Source organism: Chroicocephalus ridibundus, chromosome 7, assembly GCF_963924245.1.
Source record: "Chroicocephalus ridibundus chromosome 7, bChrRid1.1, whole genome shotgun sequence".
Taxonomy (NCBI): domain Eukaryota; kingdom Metazoa; phylum Chordata; class Aves; order Charadriiformes; family Laridae; genus Chroicocephalus; species Chroicocephalus ridibundus.
The window spans coordinates 24,227,655-24,249,677 of record NC_086290.1 but is presented as its reverse complement, the minus strand read 5'-3'; the positions used below and the strand labels follow the sequence as shown (position 1 = coordinate 24,249,677).

Genomic DNA, 22,023 nt, shown 5'->3' with positions numbered 1-22,023 from the left:
CGCCCGCCCCTCGCACACGGGCCGCCGGGCCTTGAGAGGGGGCGTGTGTGCGCGGGGAAGACGGCGCTGGCGGCCGCCACTGCCCCACGCCCGACCCGGAGCGGCGGTCAGACCGAGTCGGGGTAATCCCCTCGGCAGGCCGGGGCTCCCACCCCCGTCCGTGGACGAGGCTCAGGCCCCGCGGCGCTGCGACCTCCACCACCGCCCCCCCTCACCCCGATATGCCGGCGCCCACGCCGCGGCCCTCACTCGGCCACATGGCGACCGCGCCGGAGCCCGGCGCCGCCCGGTTGCGGCACCGGCACTCACCCCGCTGGCGGCCCGCGTCTCCCCGCGCTCCTCAGCGCCTCGCCGCCATGTTAGAGCTGGTGCGGCACAGACTGCGTCAGTGGAAGGAAAGGGCGGGAGGGGGCGACCCCGGGGGCGGTGCGGCGGGGGGGAGGGGGGGGCACACGGAGTGGGGGGAGAAGCGGCACCGCGGCCCGGGAAGGGTGAAGGCGGGGGGTGTCGCCGTCCGCGGTACAGGCCGGGGAGGCGGCGGGGGCCGCTCGGAAGGAGCCGAAGCGGTTGGGGGAAGGGGGGCGCCCGCCTCCTCGGGCTCGTCAGAGGCGCTCCGCCCCCTCCCGCCGCCCGGCCTGCCGGGGCGGCTGCCGCCCCGCGCCCCGCCGCCGGAGGGGAGGCAGGGCGCTGCGCGGGAAGGTCGCGGCTGTGTCGCTGGAGCGGCCGGAGGCCTCTGCCGTTCCCCTGCAGGCAGACCAGTGTCTCCCAGCCGAACGTGTGCGGGGCTAGTGCTGGCCTCTCCTGCTGGCGGGACGGCGGTGGCCTAAGAGCCCGCAAAATGGCCATGGGACTGTTAAAGGAAGCGTCCGAAGGAGGACCGGAGGGGCTGAGGGTGACTCCAGCCGTACCCGGCACACGTTTTTAGGGTTGTAAAGGACTAAAATGGGAATTTTGACCAACTGTATGCAAAAAAACTCCTGATAATCTTCCCCCGTATGTCTGTATTGCCATTCAAAGTTAATTTCTACATATCTTAAAAATACAGACGTGAAAGTTTACGACAATGCATAAAGCTGTGAGCACCTTCAAAATCAAGTCAGGCCTGCACGGAAGTACGTACCCCCTTTGAAGGGTTTTAGTTCAGACCAGCGGGTATTGGGGTTAGTAATCACACGTAACAGGAGGTAATGGAAGTCGTGTCACTGGCTGTTGAAAGCAGGAAAACAAATTTTGTTCTTCCAAATTTCTGGAAGAGAAAAAAAAACAAAAACTGAGAGGTTGACCCCTGTGAGTTCTGGGATCCTGAAGAAGCTGTTGATTGGACTTCAGTAAATCAATGCTGGCTTCAGCACAGCATGCTTTGATAAATCTGTTTTTTTCCCCTATGGGTCCAACTTAAAACGTAAGGTAATTTTATCTAGCTTTTAAAATTTGTTTTAGGCGTTGTTAATTGGTTTCATCCAAATGTACTTGACAAGTCAAAAGTTCAGCATCTTGTACATGAAAAATACATATGATTTGCAGAAGATCTCATCATATGGACATGGAAGAGTTTTCTCCAAAGTGGGAGATCTTGTAGCTCTTACGTGAGTTTGCAGAAGGCCTGAGATTTCGTGAAAAAGGTTAAGTGCCAGCCTTCGAGATCACCCGGCAGGGTTTGGGTCTTACTCTGTTACTTGTGTGCCTGTGTAGACTCTAACTAAGGCCATCTGGATTTGCTAGCTGAAGGGTACAGGAGCGGTTGTAGTTACATATTTTAGAGGTAGAAAAATTGTTACAAATCCAGTTTAAAAATGTTACTTGCTGTTTTTCTACAGATCTACATTAGAGGCTGTTTTCTTAGTTTGAGTTCCGTATTCATAAGCATCCAATATATGAGGTATACATAGACAACAGACAAAAAGTCGAAAACCCCAAACCTTTGATAGACAGATAGCTAGTCACAAGTGGCCATGCTAATAGTCCTGGTTGTGATTTTAGGTAGCGTTTCAGAACAATCTGAGATCATTATCATTCTATCTAAATGTCCTTGCTATTACCGGTGGTGGTGAGAAAAGTCCAGAAAGATGACCTGTAGCTCTATGTATACAGCATAAGCAACATATGTGTTGCAACACTCATGCACTGTGGTGTTGCAGAGCTCATACATTTTTAAGGTTTTTTTTGCAAAGCATAAAATACTTATAATGTAAAATAAAGTAGCATTAATCCCGGTACAATGAAGCCAAACTCTTCAACTTCACCCTTCCTGAACTTCGGTCCCTTTGTGATTTTTCTAGGCAGGGAGGACTTTTTTTCCCCCCTCAGAATGTGCTATATAAACATCGGTTTTATTAATGTGACCTCAAGACTCAAAATGACCTTGGAACTTGCGTATTATTTATTTCCTTCAGAAGGTCCGACTGGCTGGACTTTCCCCTTTCTCCATTGGTTTCCTGACACCTCAGCTGATGGGGGAACCCCGTCCAGGGACACAGGCAGGGTGGGCAGCCGTGCAGAGGGACATGGTGCGCTGATGCCAACCCAGGCGCTGGTTTTGCATGCGCGGTGTGGCTTGAACACAGGAACGGTCTTGTGAAAAAGGAAGCCAAGGACTTCTCAGATGGTGTTCCGCGGGCGCAGGCGACACTGATCCCTTTGTTTCCTTATTTAACCGAGCTGGGCGCCGCACTTGGCGCCCTCGCTTAAGCCAGCGCTGGCGGACACCTGGCACCCCGCGCCGCGCCGGGCCCAAGGCCGAGTCCCGCCGGCAGCTAGGCCTGCCCGGAGCCCCGCGGGCCGCCCCCGCAGCGGGCTGGGGCATGGTCCGGGCAGCGCCGCCCTCCCGCTCCGCTCCGCTCCGGAGGGGGCCGCAGCCCAACACCCGCGGTGGGGAGGGCAGGCAGGGCCCCGGCGGAGCGAGGCGGTTCCGGGGGGCCGGGCCCGGAGCTTCCTCCCGCCGAGCACGGCAGCGCTCGCTTCCTCCCGGAGCGTCCCCGCTGAATGCAGTCGCCGCTGGGCTAAACGTGGCCGAGGGAGCGCCGGGCCGTGGCGGCCGCCGAACCCAACGCTGCGGTTTGGCCCTGCCTGCGGCGGGAGGGAGGGAGGGAGGGAGGGAGGGAGGGAGCGAGGCCCTGGCCGCCCACCCCCTTGAGTCCTGTGCGGCGGCTCAGCCTCTTCCCCCGCGCCTCCTGAAGCGCTTCTGGGTCAAAATCTCCCCGCAGGAAAGGAGGCGGCGACCGGCAGGTGGGAGCAGGCGGTGAGGGGCAGAGGCGGGAGGGGAGGTGGGCCGCCGCCGGCGCCCCTGCGAGCGGGGTGTTGTACTGCCCGCGGCACGGCTCGGGAGAACCGAGGTGACCCTGGCAGACAGGTGAAGAACACCCCGTACCGCACATGCAGCTCTCTAAACGCTCAGTTAGGTCTTTAATACTTTTTATACCTGGGGAGTGGCAGGTGTCCACATTTTCTCCTTTGTGGAAGACTTCCTGGCTGACCGTAGTTTGTAATACAGCCTTGAAAATGCTTATTGTGTTTCAACTGGAATGATTTTTAAGTATTTCTTGTCCTTTTAGTGTATATTTTGCACGGTAAATAGAACACTTTAGGAATAGTTCTTTAAGTAGATAGAAAATTGCTATTTTAAATCTATGTACTTGTAAGTTTTAAAACATCCAACAGTTCTTATTGATTTCCTTTTTATAAGATACAACAATTTAAAACTGCATGCAAGTTTGTGGTAAATCGCTCGCATCTGCTAAATACCTTCCAGAAAGATAAAGATTCGGAAACTTTGTGTAGACTGTTTTAGATAGAGATCCTGGTTCCTAGTCATTAGGATAGAAGATGCAAGGTCCACTGTAGCATGAGAACGGGAAAGGATGTGTTACCTGGCCTTACAAGGAAATTATTTGAGCCTGAAGATTTTATGTTCTTTTCAGGTATCTATTTCATCCTGCCTTCTGGCAGCTTCGCTTGACAGTACTGTGGGGAGTAAATGTGAACTGATATTGGAACTATTTTATTCCATCGGATGGATGTATGAAAACAGAGTAACAGTAAGCAAGGCAAAAATATACTAATAAAAAAATCTTTGCTTAATGTTCTATAGTACAGTACATGAAATGTTAGAAACAAGTTTAAATATATCAGTGTTCTCTTAAAGTTATTTGTCTGACCCTTAGTTCTCTAAAACAGGATTAAGAATGGTCATACAAAAAGGTTAAAAATTTGTGCTGTTTTTCAAGCTATACTTTGCTATCATGTCATTATGGGTTTTTTCCTCTCTTTTAAACTAGGTAGTTTGTGTAGTTCAATAATTCTGATAACTCTGTATTGCGGCTTCTGCTTAGAAGCTGCTGGTGGAACAATCAATCACTTTTGATTATTGACACTGTATCTGATTTGCCACCTACATGGCAAAAGGGAACAGAAAAAGTAATTAACTGGAAAATCTGTGGGGCAAAAAAAATCTCACATGGTCTGGTAAATGTGGTTAATTTAGTACATCAGATTTTTTTGGAAGATTAGATTGTGATTTAACAACCTTTGTTGTGTATTTTAGCTTATTTAATATACATTATAAAATCTCACAGGAAGTCCCAGCTACTTCTAAAAGCATGTGGCAGCATACTAAAAGGGAAAGGCAAAAAATTCTTTTTATGGAGATTACATGGAATAAATAATGTCACACAACTTTTCTCAGTGATAAAGTGGAATAAATTCATTGTAAAGACAACTATTGTATGGAATAAATAGAAGCAATACAAGCAATCTTTGAAAAGGGACTATAAAGTAAATCATTATTATAAAAGGTACTTAATGTATAGTATCTGGAAAATTTGTACCTTTCATTTTTGTATGCTTTCATTTTGCATAGGGAAGAAAATATTTCATATTATAACAGATCATAAGTGAAAATGACTTCATTTTAGCTTTCCTTGTATTTGCTCCAGTGTCAGTAACACTATGTCATATGACTTTTTATTCTCTGAAGCTGATTGTGCAGACATCAAAAGAAATCCAGCTATATCCAATTTTGTGGAATGATTTCGGTACCTTACATAGACTGCTCAACTAAGAAGGTTTTTTTCTTTTTCAGTAGACCTAGTGTGTGCTGCTGCCGTTGCCTTGATAATGCCACATTGATGGAATGATGCCCATGGTTGAACAGCTTTCAAGTTTGCTGAAGGTATGGTATGTTGATAATTTTTGTTGTTACTGATTATATCCCTGAAGCAAGACTTCTAGACTTTTCCATGGTCTCTGAGTTAAGGGAATTTGATGGGTCTTTTTTGGTGTACCACAACGTTTACTACCAGCGGTTTGTGTTCTGCAGCTGGGAACCAGTTTTGTAGGTTGTAGAATACTTAGTTGTTAGCATTGTGTACAAGTTGGGGCATATATTAAGAAAACAAATTAATACCAAATTTCAATAGGTAAGTCTGTAGCTCCCACTATAATTTGGGGAATTATGTTGCTTTTCTTTTGCACAGTGGGTGATTTCAGCTGATGCGTTGTGACTGATCAATATCCTGTATTACAAAGGTGGTCAGCCTTCCTGCCTAGAAGCCATATGCCAAGATCATCATGTGTTTACAAGACATAGATCATATACTAAAGAGAGCAGAGTGGAAAAGAACGATGATAATAATAATAAATGGGGTACAGTAGATATCACTGTGGGATGGATGCACGTACAGAGCCAGAGGAATCCAGTGATGCCAGCTCAGGAGCTCTTGCCATCTCACTTCCTTTTACCACCAATAGTTGTATTTTCTGGCAGTTCCCGGACCCCTGTTTAGGATTATGGAGTGGCCTAGTTGAGAGCAAGCCTCACTTGACTTCGTCATGCAGTGCCTGCTTGTTAAAAAGCTCAGCTTTGTCTTCTCAGTAGTAGCATGATAGCTAGCACATGGGCAGGTAGAGACATGGATTTTTAGCTAGTGGTTATCACTGTATGTGACTGCTTTAATTCTATCTCATTACAGGTACCTCCGGATTGAATCATTCTTAATTCGGTGGCCATACAGGATGAAAGAAAAATGAGCTGTTTTTCATATACTTGGGTTTGTTCTTTGCAACAGTGTGTTTTACTGTGAAAAGTGAAAGAAGAAATCTTTCTGGACACTTTAAAGATAACTGATAGGCACAGCAAAATGCTTTGTTTGAGGCAGGTTTGCTTGTTTACGCTGAGACATTACCAAGCTCGGACTCTGAGTAGTGATCTGCTTTTGAGCCAGATAAATAGCTGCACCCATGAAGATGAAGTGTTCAGCCTTGTTGGAAGGAACAAGGCCAGGCTTTCTGAAAAACACGTGGGAATTGCATTGAACGTGCTGTGGCAATTGCAAAAGAAGAGGCCGCTTTTCTTAAGGACTAGTGACTATATAAGAAATCACTCCCAGTTTCTTACTCTTTGCATTTTAGCAGAAAACAAGGTGGAACATATGGAAGATGAGGCCATAGTGGACACCCTATATAGTATTCTGAGGTAAGCCGCATTATGTTGAATTCCAGATCTATCCATTTTGTATTTTGTAATAGAGAGAGATGGAATTTTGACTACAAAGCCATTATATAAGGAGACTGGGAGACTGCCCCGTCCCAGCTTCTGTACTGAGACTGTGTGACAGACAACGTCCTGTGCCTCAGTTTTTGAGGTGCAGGCAGAACTGATCTGTTTTGCACTCCCAGTAGATGGAATTATGGTTATTAATGCACAAATGTTTATAATCTGTTTGAATGGAGGGAGTGATAGAGAAGTAAAACATGATAAATAATGAAAGGACATATGTCTTATTTCTTTATAACTTTTGAAGCAAACATCAAACTATTATGTCTTTCTTCTGAAGGCTCAATGTTGAAGACCATGATTCTCTAGCAGAAGTGCTTGTTACAGAAGCATGGAAAAGATTAGAAAGGCAAGTATTGTACTGCTATGCTTTGTGAAAGGTGTAAGTTGCAAGCATGGTTTGCTTCATGTGAGGCTATACAGAGTTCTCAAAGAGTATTTACGAGATGTTTTAAACACTATGTGAATATTTTAAATGACAATTGTATTTTTGAAGGTTTTGGAAATTATTTTTATACCTATGGAGGCTTTGAGTATTGATGGACTTTGGTATGCAAACGCTTGAGAGATTCAGATACTGCAACAATAGGGACCAACACTTAAGATTTTGAAATCTTAAGTCTGTGTAGGTTTATGTGTTTGAAGTAAATTGCAGGTTTTAATATTTAGAGTTTATCTTCGAGCTTGCTGTCCAACTCTTAAATGGTTGTTAGAACCCTGTTCATCTCAATTTTAGTAAAAACCTTTTGTATAAAAATATCAACATTTTCCCTTTGTCGTTTTGTTGTTACTTTTTGTTGAGTTGTTTAGATTTATATTTTTTTTTTATATTGTAATTTTCATTCCTTAATCTCAGGTTAATGGCAGAAGCTAGTGTCAGTCTTGGCACCAGCATCGCAGAATTGCCTCTCCCAGTTTAACACCTGGGGCATCTTGACAATTAAATACATTCAGTGTAGCTTGAACACAAAATGACATTCAGGTAATAAATCGCTCACATTCATTTTAGCTATTTTACATCATTGCTTGAAAATGTAACCTTTATAGATTTCTTACACTGATGTGGTTAAATGAAGAACTTCTGATTTTTATAGAGCTCTGTATGCACAATATGCTTTAATATAAAATATCTAGGTGTTTTGGCTAAGTCCAAGGAGTCACTATAGGTGACGAAATAGGAAATGCTTACATGTTTTGTTTCCTTGTTTTGTAATTTGAATATAACCTTGTGTTTTATATATTTGTTGAAGTAGTTTTTTGTCTTTAGTTATTCACTAGAAATGAAAGGTAAATATTCTGTCTGTCTGTCTTTGATGTCTTGACAGGCTTAGCCTGCCAGCTCTGTCTAAATTCGCACTGTGTTTATACAAGCAACGCAGACATTTCAGTCCTGTAATTGGCCAAATAGCTCATATTGTGGACATGAAACTGGATTCTATACAGGATATAAGGTAAGTGGCAGAATGAAATTAAGTAGCAGGATAAGCAAGATGTCACAATTACTGGGCTGCCTTTGCTGAATGCTTTCCCTTTTTCTCAACTGGAGCTTGCTTTTCTTCATTTTGGGGTTTCTGGGAAAGAGGTGATTTGGATTAGTGCATTGATTTTCATGGACAAATTTGCTTAGGTGACTGCATTTTCCCAATGGTGTTATGAAGAATTTCTTATAACCAATTTAAACACTTAGTTAGAACTAATGTTCTACTTACAGTGGAAAAACAGCAGATATTGCTTTCTCCTGATTCTAAATTTTATGTGGACTTTTTTGAGAATTTAGAGGCTATTGAATCACCAGAAGATGTTTTTCTTCCTTGAGATTGAGTTTGTCTACTATGATGTGGATTTAGTTTACTATTGTGAATAGCAATAAGGAGTCTTAAAGCAATGTTATTTTTATTTCTCTTCAGAACAATTTTTTTTCGTCAAGTTGAATTAATCAATTCTCCTGCTAGCATGTCTAGTGTATTACCCTAATACTAAAATTACTTAAAACCTGACCCTACTCAAAGAAGTTCAAGCTTCTTTTTCTTGCCTCTGTCCCCCCTGGGCCGTTATAGCAAAGGCTTCTCTTCCCTTTTTCTGCATCATACAGCACCAGCAGTCCCAACAATTATTTTTGCGGATGTGAGGAGCCTGCTCATAAAACACATTGAGTGGGACTGCATTTCTTTATAGAACTGGCTCTCCCTGCGGTTCGAAGTTTTATCCCCTTAGGAAGGGATTCTTGCTTTAGGAGTGACAATGACTCTTCTCCCCATTCTGTCGCTTGAGAATTGTTTGGGTTTCTTTAGTTTCCATTGAACATTAAAGATGATCTTTTTGCAAATTTGAATCGGGCAAGTCAGGATCTTGCCGTAGGCAAACGCTTTCATCGCGTACCATTTTGTAAGGGGTGGTTGAAAAATACCAGTCGTTTCAGAAATCCACTGAAAGCAGATTTTTGACTGTAGTAGGAGAAATGTTTTTTGCTCATCTGTTTTTTCTGCATTAGATTTAAAATTCCTTTTTATGCAGAAGTCAGCAACACCCTGACTAATGTTCCTTTCTTTGCATAGTTTATTGAAGAAATCTAAAATTTATTACTTACCATGTTCAATGTGTAAGTGTGAAATCTTTTGAATTTTTTAGGATCTTGTCAGTTTTGATGATCAGCATATCTGATGTTATCTCACAGAGTTTTCGAGATCGATTACTACACAAGGCTGAACAGCTCTTGGAAGAAAAGAATGAAGTGCACTTCAACTATGCCAAAAGAATACTACAGTTTCTTCAAAATGTTAAGCTGAGATATCATCCATTGGTAGAAAAATGCAACAAGATTTTCCTTAAAAGTGCTGCCCATCTTGATATACACAGTGTTAGTCTGATTTTTGGACTGTATGAGCAGCTGGGTTTTGATAGTGCTGAATTCCGCTTGGTTGCTAAACAGTTGCTGTCTGAAACTATAGATGATTATTATGATCCTGAAACGTTTTCAAAATTATTTTTTACTCTTGGGCCCATGTCAGGATCCGAGGTAAGAGAAAGGTAAGTTTATTAACAATTTTGTCTTATTTATGGTATATACATAGTCTTGCACAGAAATCAAAAATGAACTGGTGTTTGGAGGAATTTCTAAGCCTATCCATGAGCTGGGCATTGTCTCCTATTTGTACGATGTATTATTTCATTATGGAAACACTGTCATAGAATCATAAAATTGCCTGGGTTGGAAGGGACTTTTCAGGTCATCGAGTCCAACCATCAACCTAACTGACAAAAACCATCACTAAGCCATATCTCTAAGCACTGTGTCTGCCTGGCTTTTAAATACCCCCAGGGATGGTGCCTCAACCACTTCCCTGGGCAGCCTCTTCCAATGCTTGATAACCCTTTTTCCTAATGTCCAGTCTGAACCTTCCCTGGCGCAACTTGAGGCCGTTCCCTCTTGTCCTATCGCCTGTTAACCTCGGAGACCGACTCCAGCCTCTCTACAGCTGTCATAGCAGTTTGTCTTAAAACAGTTGCACAGAAAGCCGGATCCAGTAATCAAGGGGCATGTGAATGCTGTTACACAAGACCATCTTGTAGCTCTGTTTCTTAGACTACACCCATCCTTTCTCAGTGGATGGTAGTAAAAAACTTTCTGTCTTTCTCCTGAGAAATATATGCAGTGGTGTGTGTTGCTTTTTCCTCTTTAAGATTGGCAGTAGCTGAAACAGCCTGAGTCTTATCCTATCCCACTTTGCTGTACATCCTGTTCTATATGAAAGGTTGTCAGCAGGGAACACTTCGGTATTTATTTAGCAATTAGAGCATGGTATTGTTTGGCAGATTTTTTTCTGCCTGTTTTTCTTGTGCTACAAAATCCTATTTGGGGGTGGTATTAGTCATGGGTGTTTCAAAGTCTGCAGTTTTAGGCAGAATTAGTTGTATATAATTACAATTAGTCATATTTTCAGACTTTTCTTCATGAACATTTGCCTCTATTCAGAGATCTGGATATACTGCAAGCTTGTGTTGGTTTTGCCATAGCTGTCTTAGTTCCAGAAGCTTTTCCTAGATTTTTTTTTTAATTCATTTTTATTTTTAGTAAAAATCGGTGTGATGTAGAAAAAGTCTTTGGCTTTATTTGCCCGAGAATCAGTTCAACTTGTGTTTGATTCTGTTATGTGTAGCGTGCTGATTGATCATGATTTGTTTAGAGTACTTTCCCTACTTCTTGTCTACTTTCAGAATTGTTGGACTCACTGGTTTCTAGCATCAGAGCAATACATACTGATCTAACACTCACCTCTCTTTACCTCTGCCATACTGATCAACTGTTTAGAAGAAGCGTCTGCAGAACAAAGGTCTCTAGTTTGGGGGAATTTATTTTCCTGTCTTTCCTGAAGCAGCCTATTGGTTCTTTCCCTCCTAGACAAAGAAAATGGCTGCAATGTTTGCTGGAGATTTTCAGTTGTTTTTCTTTGGAAAATACATGTTTTCTTTTTCCTCTTTAGGTTGATAGTAACTGCAGTGCGCATGGCAGAAGAATTTAGCAGTCACCAAGTACTGGTAATACTGAAGACAATGCAGAAAATGAAATGCAGAAATTCTCATCTACTCAAAAAGTAATTTTTTTGATACTACTAAGAAGTTGTATTCTCTAGGTAAACTATTTCCATTTAGTATGGAAAACTATGTAGTATCCAGTAAGTCGGGAGTAGGGAGTGTGTCACTTGCACACGAGTGCGTATATGCTATATGTAATGAGCTATTACAGATTTTAGAATATTACAGCTTGACCCAGAAGTAATTGAGGCAATTTAGGAATGTTGTAGAGGGGCATTTCAATGCTACCAAGTTAATGGAATATGATTTCTGGCTTATTTACAAATATGTGATCCTACTTGAGTAAACTTAGCCTCTAACAATGACTGTAAACTGGTGAGACAAATGAGAATACAGTAAGTTGCAGAGAATGTGTCCTATCTAGGAGATCCTGTTATTGATAGGAATTATTTCTTCAAAAGCCGTTGTGCCCTACTTCGAACTGTTAAGTCTTGTGTCTTTAAGAACCTGGGCCACGTTTTCTGCAGTTGTAAGCTGAGTGTTGTTTATAGGGAGAGGTAATATCTTTCATATAATGAAGGGAAAAGCAGTTGAGGTTCTGGGCACAGAAGGCGCAGCGTCCGATATGTCACAGATGCAGCAGAGTTAAATGCAGGTTGTGAGCAATAACTGGATTGAATGTAGTTGCATGAAACAAATAGATCCTTGGAAGCAAAAGGACAAATAGTATCGTGGAGCAGGGTGGTATTAAAGGGAAGAGCAGGTGAATTCATGTTTTTTCTCCTTGAATCTCACTGTCTAAAGAAGGTCTTAAGGTGTGTTTCCCTACAAATCTCGCCCCCTCTTTGCATTTTTAGACCAACATAACTGTAGCAACCACTATTACATAAGTGAGTATAGTGGTGCTGAAGCTGTTGATGCTGTTCTAGGTCCACTCTGAATTTAACTGGTTGTAACATCTGCGACAGAAATTATTAGAGTGAAGTAGCTTGTTTTGCTGTGATGAGGGCTTTAATTTTGCAATTCACGAAGTGAAGAGAGGCCGCTGTGTCTTAGTGGAACGCTCTTAAAACTGGGGTAGAGAGGAGCGTGAGTGTCTGCAACCCTCCACCATAGGTACTGTGCACCACGGGACACCCCTTCTTCATATGGGATGTTGGGTTTTGCAATGTCTTCTGTATTAGCGTAATACCATGTCATCTTTTTCTCTTTGAGTTCAGAATGACTTCTGTTCTGCACAAACATTTGGATAGCTATCATGTATTGCAGTTGGTAAAGTTAACACAGTACTTGGTGGCGTTGCGTTGCCACAATCTGGAGCTGTTTCCCAAACTAAAAATGTTACTATTCGGGTAAGTGTGTATTCTTGGAAATGTAGCTATTTAAGTATTAAACAGTTGCCTACTTAATATTTTAAATAACAAGCTAAGATGTTAAATTGTTTTGTTTCCATAAAATATGAAGAAGTAACAAACTGTTAAGAGTATTTGATTTGATTAAACACATAAATCAGAGGATAGGAAGTGGATATTGTCTTGACTGTAGATGCAATAGTATCTGCTAATAGATGTGATATCTTTTAAAAACAGATTTTTTTGCCCCTTGGTTGCTGCAATATAAGGACATTGAACAGGAAATTTTGATTGGTACTTTATAGGAAGGGTAGGTATTAATGTCGTCTTCGATGTTTAGAGGAAGTGTGAAGCAGAAGTACTCTTCTTTTGATTGAAGAACTGTTTAGGTAGTTCTCAGGCTTGTACAGTTGCAACGTAGAAAGGGAAACGGTTTCTGGAGTCGTGGGAGAAGAGATCTGCTGCTGTTGCTTCTGTTGCTCAGCCTCTATAAGAATGCAGTGCCAGGGCTGTACGTGTTTTTTTGTGGATGATGCCTTCATGTTCCTCAGGCACCTCAGAACCTGGTGCTCCCCAGGACAGAAATCACAGAAATTATCCAGGCCCAGAAGCCCACAGACTCTGTTAACAAAGGTGGACCTTCTGCCCTTACTAAGGACTTCTGTGTTTGTCAGTAACACTTGAAGCCTCATCAGCTGTCTGAGATGCTCCCTGTCTTCTTCCCTTTTTCAATTTTGAATAAATTAGAAGGAAGAAGTTAATCTCAATGCAAAAAGATGGTAGTCACTAACTGTGAGAACTTCTACCATGTCATTAATATTCTACTTATTTTATATTTGATGTGCAGCTTTTGACTTTTAAAACAGAATTTTCATGCATGTAGTTTATTTGGTTGGGTTTTTTTAACATTTGCACCTTGTCAGCACTGATGGTCTGTTTTTATTTCTCTCTCTTCCAGTTTTTTAAAATCTAACGTCATACCTGCCGATACTGCTGCAATAATTCATGTTCTGGCCATGCTTCCTTCCTTTCAAGTGGAGGAAATAGTTGTAAACAAAGCAGCAGCAGTTGTGCCTCAATGCAGGCTCCATCATTTGAATTGCATTGCTACAGCCCTCGTCAAATGGAATCATCATGACCAGTTGCAGTGGCAAAACAGTTCTGAGCTATGTGGAAACCTTCTTCAAAAACTGAATGACTATGGATTTCAGAGGCTTCAGAAAGCTGACAACTTAAATCTTCTGTTGGAAGAACTTACACATGTGAATGGAGGGTGGTTTGAAGAAGTCCTCAGTGAGGAAACTATGGCCATGTGTCAACGCTTGATAGACCAAATAACATGGGCAAATGTATTACCATTGTCTTTTTTGCTCATAAAAACAAACCACCGTTGTCCTTCATTACTTGACAAAATAGCTTCTGTGGCTGTTGAAAATATAGACAAGGTATTACGTTTTTTCTTTCTATCTATCTACTGCGTAAGTTATTCAGTAAGAAGGGAGAGGTTAGTAGTTAATGTGTTTCAGAGCACAATCCACACAGTGTTTCTATGAGTTTTCTTCGGTGTACCTGATTTGGAGCTCATCTTTTTCTGTGTTCACTCAAAGCTGTTTTGCTTCCATTTATATTATTTTGCACTTCTCTTCAATTTTCCTTTCTTATTTTATTGTTCAATAGGGCAGGTCAACCGTTCAATAGGTCAACCGTAATCCTTTGCATTCAGCTTTACATTTGATGATCTTAAATAACTTTTGTTTAACCTCTTTAAAAATAGTCATGTCACACAGTGTATGTTTTTACATTGCTAATTTTTCTGGAGAATTCCCCAATAGCATGTCTTTTTGGTCAAAATTGCTGTGTTTTCTTGCTATCTTTTTTTTTTTTTTTTCTCCTCAATCTGGTATTTGTGTAGATCTTTGATTTTATTCTATGACATTTTAGTTTCTTTAAGAGCATTTAATGGGAAACCTTTTTAAAAAGTTTCATAAAGTCTAAGTATACAGAAGCACTTGGATCATCTATATGAAACAGATTTTAAGTTTTAGCCATAGCTGCAATTTTAATGCTTTCTGCGTTTTATTTTTAAAATATTTTTCCCCAGGAAAAGTTGACAAAAAAAATTTAGGAAACAGCTCATCTAGTCTAAAATCTTCCAATTCTGAATGAATTATAAAACAGTTTTTTAAAATTGTCAAGCAATACTAGGATATCTTGCGGTGACTTAATTTAGAATGTCTTTTTTTTCCAGATCCACCCCTTTGAAATCTATTTTATTCTCTTCCTTTTCTCTGCTCTGAATTATGGGCCCCCTGCAAATGAAGAGTTCTTTGAAAGTTGTATCCAACGTCTTACTTCTAACTTGAGTAAGTGCACTAGACAAAGATATTCTGACACCAGATGAGTGAGTATAATTGGAAGATATTATTTGTACTGAATAAAAATGGGGATAGAATGGCAGCTTTTTTTAAGCAAGGAAAAAAGTGTGTCTGCCTACTGGGGTTAAACCACAGCAAAGATTCAATGTATGCTTCTGTTGGGTTTTCTAGCTTCATTTCACCCTTTAAAAATTACTGCTGTTGGGGACTAGCAAGGTATCTTGAGCATAGTAAAAAGCAAGTGAAAATACTGTTTAATTTGCAGTGCTGTTATTGGACAGAATCATTGTTGCATTCCCCAAGGAATCATCATTTGGGGACAGGATATATTTTGTGACATATCACAAAGAAATGGCTAAGTTGTAGAGGAAATGTGTTGAGACTTTTTTGTTTTTTCCGATTGATGATACAGCCTCACAGAACTGTGAAAATTTGCTGGCTACTGAAATATTGTGGAGTTACTTTTTTTTTAAGACTAATTAGTGTCCTCCTGCAAACACCTGGCAAGAGTTACCTTACACTTTGGTGCAGTTAGCAGAGTTGGTCCTTAATCGGCCTGTGTGTTCATTTAGTATGTTAAGAGAGGAACTTGGATGATTTAGGAGGGCATTACAAATCGTTTCAACTTTATGTCGTGTGTTAATATGAATATCTGTTTGGTTTTTAAAGGTTCTTTTGAAACTCACTACTTGGTACTACTTGGTCATGTTTTGGCAGTGGCTGGGTATTTTCCTCCAGTTCTGATAAAGAGGATATTTAATGTTTCTTTCCTCAGCAAATTGGATGCTGAACTTGAAGGTAAATATCTAGCTCTCTGTGAATTTGATGATGTAGCACTTGGCATAAAATGGAATTGTGGACCTATATATGACTTGAGAAGTAGAATTACTCTTTAAACAATTATGTTTTCTGGGAAGACCCCTCTGTATAATCTAGTTATTATTTGAGTGCTGAAAGGGAAGGAATTAACTTGTGCTTTGTTTTAAAAGTACAGATTTGTATTGCAGATGAGAGAAGCTCATTCAAAACAAATTTTATAGTCAACTTATTGCACTTAGTATTTAATAATTCTTCAATTTTATTAGAAATAAAATTACCTGAGTGTGGTATTTATTACTAGAAATAGTCACAAAGCTCAAGAAACAATGTGGGATTTTTGTCTGAAAGAAGTCCCACCAGTCTCCTCTCTAAATAAGAGACTGAGCGTTTGGCTGTTTCCTTCCTGTCTGTCTCTACGGTGTTTGCTGTCAATGTACTGTTGCCATTTTGCCTTCAACCACTTAATTAAAAGATAAATGATAGAACAGAGTTTAAATTGCTGCTTTCTTCTGTCTTGCTGTTGTTCTTAATATTGAGCAAAACTGTTATTTTTCATTTTTTTTCTCAGGGATTTTGAGAACCTTTCTAAGGTTCAGGAATTTTATAAGTGCCATAGCATACAGATATTTGCATCTCTAGTAAAGAATTCAGAGGTAGCCGTTTAGTTCAGTGTGTTCAGTGTTCAGTTCACACGTTTTTATTTTGTTCAACTCAGTCTTGCCTGATACCCTAAAGCAGAGGGTCCGCTTGCGCCTCATGAAATTGAACAGAGCAGTCTGTCTGGAATGCCCGGAGTTTCACATCCCTTGGTTTCATGAGCGCTTCTGCCAACGTGTCTTTTGCAACAGTAAGTAATTTAGTAGAGGAAAAGCTGCCGTTCTTACTAGTAACAGTCTGTTTTCAACAGTCTGCTAGACGCCTTTTCTAGAACTGTCGTGTTGACAGTAGCACACAATAGGAGCTCAGAAAGGCACACCCCACTATCTGCTGAGGATGTGTTCTTGAGAAGTGTGACCGTTCAGTAGTGCGACAGACAGCAAAGCAGTTTTCCCTGTAAAGTAATAGAGAAGGGATATTTCTACATAAGAAATAGAATTTAAATACACAGACACAGTGTATATGGCACGGAGGATGGAGGGGCAGGAAGAGGATCATTAGGATTGTCTGCTGGAGGAGATGAGTCACTTTGATCCCTGCTTCACTTACAAGACTGAACATTTGACTGAAGTTTTTCAAGGTGCACATTTTTGCTGCCTCCTTTTGAACTGACTGCTGTCAGCTTCCTCAGATCCGTCAAGGATAAGAGGTGGAGAAGTAGGATAGTGCTTAAGTGTAGCGGCTGAGCTCTTTCAGAGTAGCGATGGGTTCAAAAAATCCAGCTGATGCAAACTCAGTATCTCCTCCACTAATTCTCATGGGGAGATCTGCTTTGCTATCCATCAAATTCAGCTGCTTTAACTCTGAGACTGAAGGTGTTTCATGGAGCAAGGTATTAAACAATCTGCAACAGACAGTGAAGTGACAGATAGCGGGGGGTGCCTGAGATAGATGCAAAATAAGTTAATACTTATTTAACCGTCTAAGCACAATTAAAAGCAAACAAAATCCAACAGGTAAAACCTGAAACTAAAGTGTTTATAGTATGTCGATGGGAAAAATCTTGGGATGGAAAGTCTGGATTTGAAATTCGTGCCGCTTTCCACCCAAAAGATGATCGCATGGTCTCTTGAGTTATGATGGAATAACCAGGGATCTGTGGAAAAGCTTTAATTCAGTAGGCTGACTGTCAAAAATGCAGTGTCACAAAGTGATATTTTCAAAACTTTGGCTGTGGAAGCTTTGATGTATGAATTCTTTATTTTGTCTTTGTAGGCAGTAGCCGAATAAATCCACTGCGACAGCATGTTCACAGAATGCTGACAGAGATCTTGGGAGGGAGCAGTTATGCAAGAATATCTGTTCTCACACCATACTACTATGAAATAGGTGAGAAGTTACTCCTCTAAGGACTGTTATGGAGACCTCCAATAGCACTATTACCACCAAGATTAGGAAGCCCCTGGGCATGTGGCCACATGATACTGCAAAGAATAAATTGCTGTCTAAAATACAGTTTCTAAAAAGTTCTGTGTAATATAAATAATGTTGGGTATCTCTAATTATGGTTATCACTTAGTTTTTCTAGACGTAAACACTGTAGAGATCAAATTCTTTCTCTTTCCTTTTTGTCAGTAAACAGGTTTGTTGTGTTTTCTCACAGATTTTGAGTGCATTCTGGATGAAAATAAAAAGCCTCTTTCCTACATGGCTCAGAATATACCTTTGGACGATGTGGAGGGAATACACTTGAGACATGACATCAAGGATGAAGGGAGAAAGGCTCTGCCACCAGGAGCTCAGAAGTTAGTACATTGAATTCTTGCACTTCCAAATTTAGGCCAGGTTTTTGATGCTTATGTCCTAAACAGTTGTTGCAGTCCCTAGGCTATTTATTTTTTCTGTTCCTTTTTCCAAAGCCTTAGCAGGTTTAGCCTTCCTAGATGTGGTGGGTTGACCCCAGCCAGCAGCTAAGCTCCCATGCAGTCACTTGCACGCTCCCCTGCAGTGTGATGTGGGAGAGAATCTGGAGGACAAAAGTAAGAAAAAAACCTCCTGGGTTGCAATTAGGACAGTTTAATAAGTGGAGAGAAGAAAGAAGAAGAAAAAAAAAATGTACAAAAAGGGAAAAGAAAACAATTCATGCAAATGCAGTCACTCACCACCAGCAGACCAATACCAGAGTAATGACTACTTTGGAAGAACTCCCCTCATTTTATTGCTGAGCATGGTGTTAGATGGCGTGGAATATCGCTTTGGCCAGTTGAGGTTCCAGCTGTGTCCCCTCCCAGCCTCTTGCCAACGCCACCCTATACACCGGGGGTGCAGAAGGCTTTGATGCTGTGCAAGCACTCTTCAGCAGTAGCCAAAATATTGGTGTGTTACCAAGGCTGTTTTGGTCACAGATCCAAAACACAGCACCACACAGGCTGCTATGAAGACAAGCAGCTCCATCCCAGCCAGACCCAGTTCACTAGGGCAGACGGAGCATTCATTAAATGTGTTTCATGAGATTGGAATATTGTTTTCCTCCCACGGCTTCAAATGTAAGCTGGTTAGCTGTTTTTGCCATTTGAACAAAAATAGATGCAGGGAGGAAATGCTTTTTCTAAATCATGTGAAGATCAAGTATCTAGACGAATGAGGAAGATGTTTTGTCTAGTTTCAGGTAGTTGTTTAATTTTCTTTTTCTCTGAATTGTCAGATTTATCTAGTAATTGTCTTGCTGCAGCTCTCAATACTGAACTAGAAACACCACTTCTTGCTATTTAGGCAGAACCTGAAAGTAAATGCACATTTTTGTTTGCAGAATTGCTCTGGAATTTCTTGATTCAAAAGCTTTTAGCAAAAACTCACGTCACTTGAAAGGAGAACCTGCAGTGAAAAAACGACACCTGGAAATGCTGGGGTACCGGGTAATTCAGGTGAGTAATATCTTCTGTCCTTTCTGAGTTGTATTGATAGCGCAGATTGATACAATTTCCTTGCAACAGATTTAAAGGTACTTTAATAGTTAAAATGCACCTACTGGATGAGAGCAATTTTTGTGTTTAGGGGGGAAATTCCAAGCTGTGCTCAAGATGGTGTGAGGACTTCATAGAATTTGCCCCTTCTCTGAAAGTGGCTGCAGCAAAACTGAAAGTCAAAAGTCTTGCCTTACTGCAGGCGAACTAGCAATGTCCACGTAGCCTGAGTAAAGGAGAAAAAGTGAAAAAAGAGTTTCAGTTCAATTCACCAAAGATCTCTACACTAGAAAAAGATTGAACAAACCCTCCTTGAGGGATAGGGAGACAGTTAGAGTGGCTGCAAGATGGGACATGGATGCTGTCTGTCTGCCGCAGCCATAGTGTGTCCCAGGGAAGACCAGTGGCCAGAGGTAATTTATAGCCACCAGCACAGAAGTATTTGTGTAATGGAGGCTCATGAATGCAGATTCTCCTGTATATGTAATTACTCACCTACTCTAATTTTAGCTAGAATCCCTCTTTAAGCTGGTTTGGGGTTTTTTTTGTTTTGTTTTGTTTTTTTTATTTTAACAGGATAAACATGATTTCTCATGTTGCCCTGACAGTAAATGTTGTGCTGCTAACACACCATTCCAGTTTGATACATTAACAAACCATACAAACTATAGTGACCTGGGTTTTTTCTCTCAATTTGGGTTTCAAAAAGTGGGAGATGGTGTAATGGAGTGGTAATAGCCTGTATTGCGTGGGCATCTGCTTTACATCTCCACAACTATGCTGCTTTTTGGAAGCAAACTGACTTTACTTATGTGAAGAAGAATCTCACATTGAGAAAATAATCTTTTCAGTACTAGAATAAGCCTAGCTTTTAGGAGGACAGAGGTGATAAAATACCTTCAAGTGGAGAACAACAGATACCAGAGAGCCTTTTCTTTGCTGTAAGGTGGTATGTGGCCTATACCAGACAATGTTAACACTCGGTTTGTATGATTCTGTTCTACAGATTCCTCACTTCGAATGGAATTCTATGGTTCTGTCAGCAAAAGGTGAACAGCTAGAATATCTGAGAAAGCATCTATATGGAATGCAGTGATGTCAGACATGTAGTCCGAAGTATTTTTTATGCAGACACTTCATGTACCATTAAACTTCTTGTAATGGTGGAATACTTCCTTTCAAAAATCTCTTTGTCCGTGAGTAAGCTGGACCCTCAAGGCTTGCCATGGGGCATCAGGTGTCAAAAGATTCAATCCTCAATTTGTTAGGGATTGCAAGGCAGGTGACAGTGGGCCATGAAGGATGTGATAAGGATGCTTAAAATCTCCCATTATCTGAAAGCTGTTCTTTAAGTACATGAGTCTGTGACAGTTTTGACATAAAATTACATTGTTAGCTCCTAAATAAAGTATATACGCTTAGCCAGACATAAAACTGTCCAAAGAAAAAGTTGGCAATACTCTTTGGTTGTGAGAGAGGAGGCAGCAAATCTACTGGAAACCATGTCTGTCCTCCAGCACGTGACAGAATGAGCAATAGGGATCAGACAGTGTCTGTGTTGTGAAGCCAAGGAACTGAAATGCGGATTTACTAAGAATAGGAGTGTTCTTACAGCCGTTCAGTTTCCATCTTCCAGAACAGAGGTACCGTGGGTGACTCTGTCGGGGGAGGGTGTTGTGCAGTGAGAAACCTCCAGCTGCTTTTCCTTCCCTGTGGTGTGGTTTGTGCAGAAGTATGGCTTGAGCCGTCTGGGACACCTTCATGTACTTAAAAGACAGACTAGTTCTAAAGGTCTGTCAGCCACCCGGACCCTTGAAACACCTCTACTCCAGTTAATGCAACTTGGAAGGGATACCAAAAAGATTTATACAAAAGAAGGAGAAAATAATGTTTATGTCAGACATAGGCACTTACTAGCAACTGGGTAATTAATTAAATTTAGTATTATAGCATTATGCATTGGACTAGCCCTTGCTAGTAGAAATAAACCAAAATTAGACAAACCATCTAACCTGCCTCTTCTGTAAATAAGACAGTGTACAAAAGAGCAAAATTAGGCTGAAAATTGTAATCCAGAATCAAGATCCAAGAAAAGTCTTCAGAGAGTGACAACCACTTTCCTTACTGGTGGTGAAAAACATTGCTGGTTTATTTATCATGTCTCTCTGTAAACCATCTGCCACTTACCAGGCTTCCTGTGATAGCGCTCAGCCAGGGATGTAGAAAGAAAAAGTGGAATAGCCAGGAGAATGTTCACTGTAAACTAGAGAGTGGTCATACTTCTGCAAATCAGCCCATTTTCCGGAGCAGCCGTGTGGTGACCACAGCTGCTGTTACCTCGGGGTGACTGCTAGCTGTGCCCATCTCCGCCACACACACAAAGTGTATGTTTTCTTGCCTTTTTACTAGGAGCAATAGACACTCTACCACTTCCTTTGAACGTGGCAGAGGCAAGCAGCTGCATTTTGGAACTGAGCAGTATGCACCTGGCTGACACTTTTATTTTTTTTACTACCCCGTAGTAGAAGAAGAAATTTTTATTGACTGAATACAGATCAGGCCAGGAAAAAACAACAGAACTAACCTAAGATGCAAGATGGTCTCCTCCTAAAGTAGCCCTCATCTTTGTGGGATGACTGAGAAAAATAGTAGATGGTTGTCTGCTTATCATATCAAACAGACAACGGCTCCAAGACGTGGAAGACGACTGCTTTGAGGAAATGTCGTTGAAGGTACAGCCCATAGAAAGACTATATGCACATTACATTTTGTATAAAATGGAGAAGACCATCACAAATATCAGTTAGGAGCTCAGAGTCTGGGCTACACAACAG

At 41.4% G+C, this 22,023-nt stretch overlaps 2 protein-coding genes across 5 annotated transcripts in view; one reads left to right on the top strand and one right to left on the bottom strand.

The window, feature by feature from the left end:
* Window positions 1-441, bottom strand: part of PPIG (peptidylprolyl isomerase G) — a 31,529-nt gene extending 31,088 nt beyond the window's left edge. Inside the window, exon 1 of the mRNA XM_063341366.1 lies at window positions 310-441. The gene's annotated coding sequence lies outside the window, so the exon portion shown is untranslated. The remainder of the gene's footprint in view (window positions 1-309) is intronic.
* A 1,921-nt stretch (window positions 442-2,362) lies between these two features.
* FASTKD1 (FAST kinase domains 1) lies at window positions 2,363-21,360 on the top strand. 4 transcript variants are annotated; one of them, XM_063342074.1, is made up of 17 exons: window positions 2,363-3,054; window positions 3,918-4,034; window positions 5,078-5,167; window positions 5,967-6,469; window positions 6,831-6,899; window positions 7,876-8,001; window positions 9,179-9,577; window positions 11,032-11,142; window positions 12,304-12,435; window positions 13,394-13,880; window positions 14,684-14,798; window positions 15,480-15,608; window positions 16,345-16,476; window positions 17,502-17,615; window positions 17,890-18,031; window positions 19,036-19,150; window positions 20,196-21,360. In XM_063342074.1, the coding sequence occupies exons 4-17, from the start codon at window positions 6,135-6,137 to the stop codon at window positions 20,283-20,285; spliced, it is 2,496 nt and encodes an 831-aa protein (XP_063198144.1). In that variant the 5' UTR covers window positions 2,363-3,054; window positions 3,918-4,034; window positions 5,078-5,167; window positions 5,967-6,134; the 3' UTR covers window positions 20,286-21,360. The 4 variants fall into 4 exon arrangements, with proteins under 4 accessions (XP_063198144.1, XP_063198143.1, XP_063198145.1 ...); XM_063342073.1 differs by lacking the exon at window positions 2,363-3,054 and adding an exon at window positions 3,084-3,225; XM_063342075.1 differs by lacking the exons at window positions 2,363-3,054; window positions 12,304-12,435 and adding an exon at window positions 3,084-3,225.
* The last annotated feature ends 663 nt before the right edge of the window (window positions 21,361-22,023 follow it).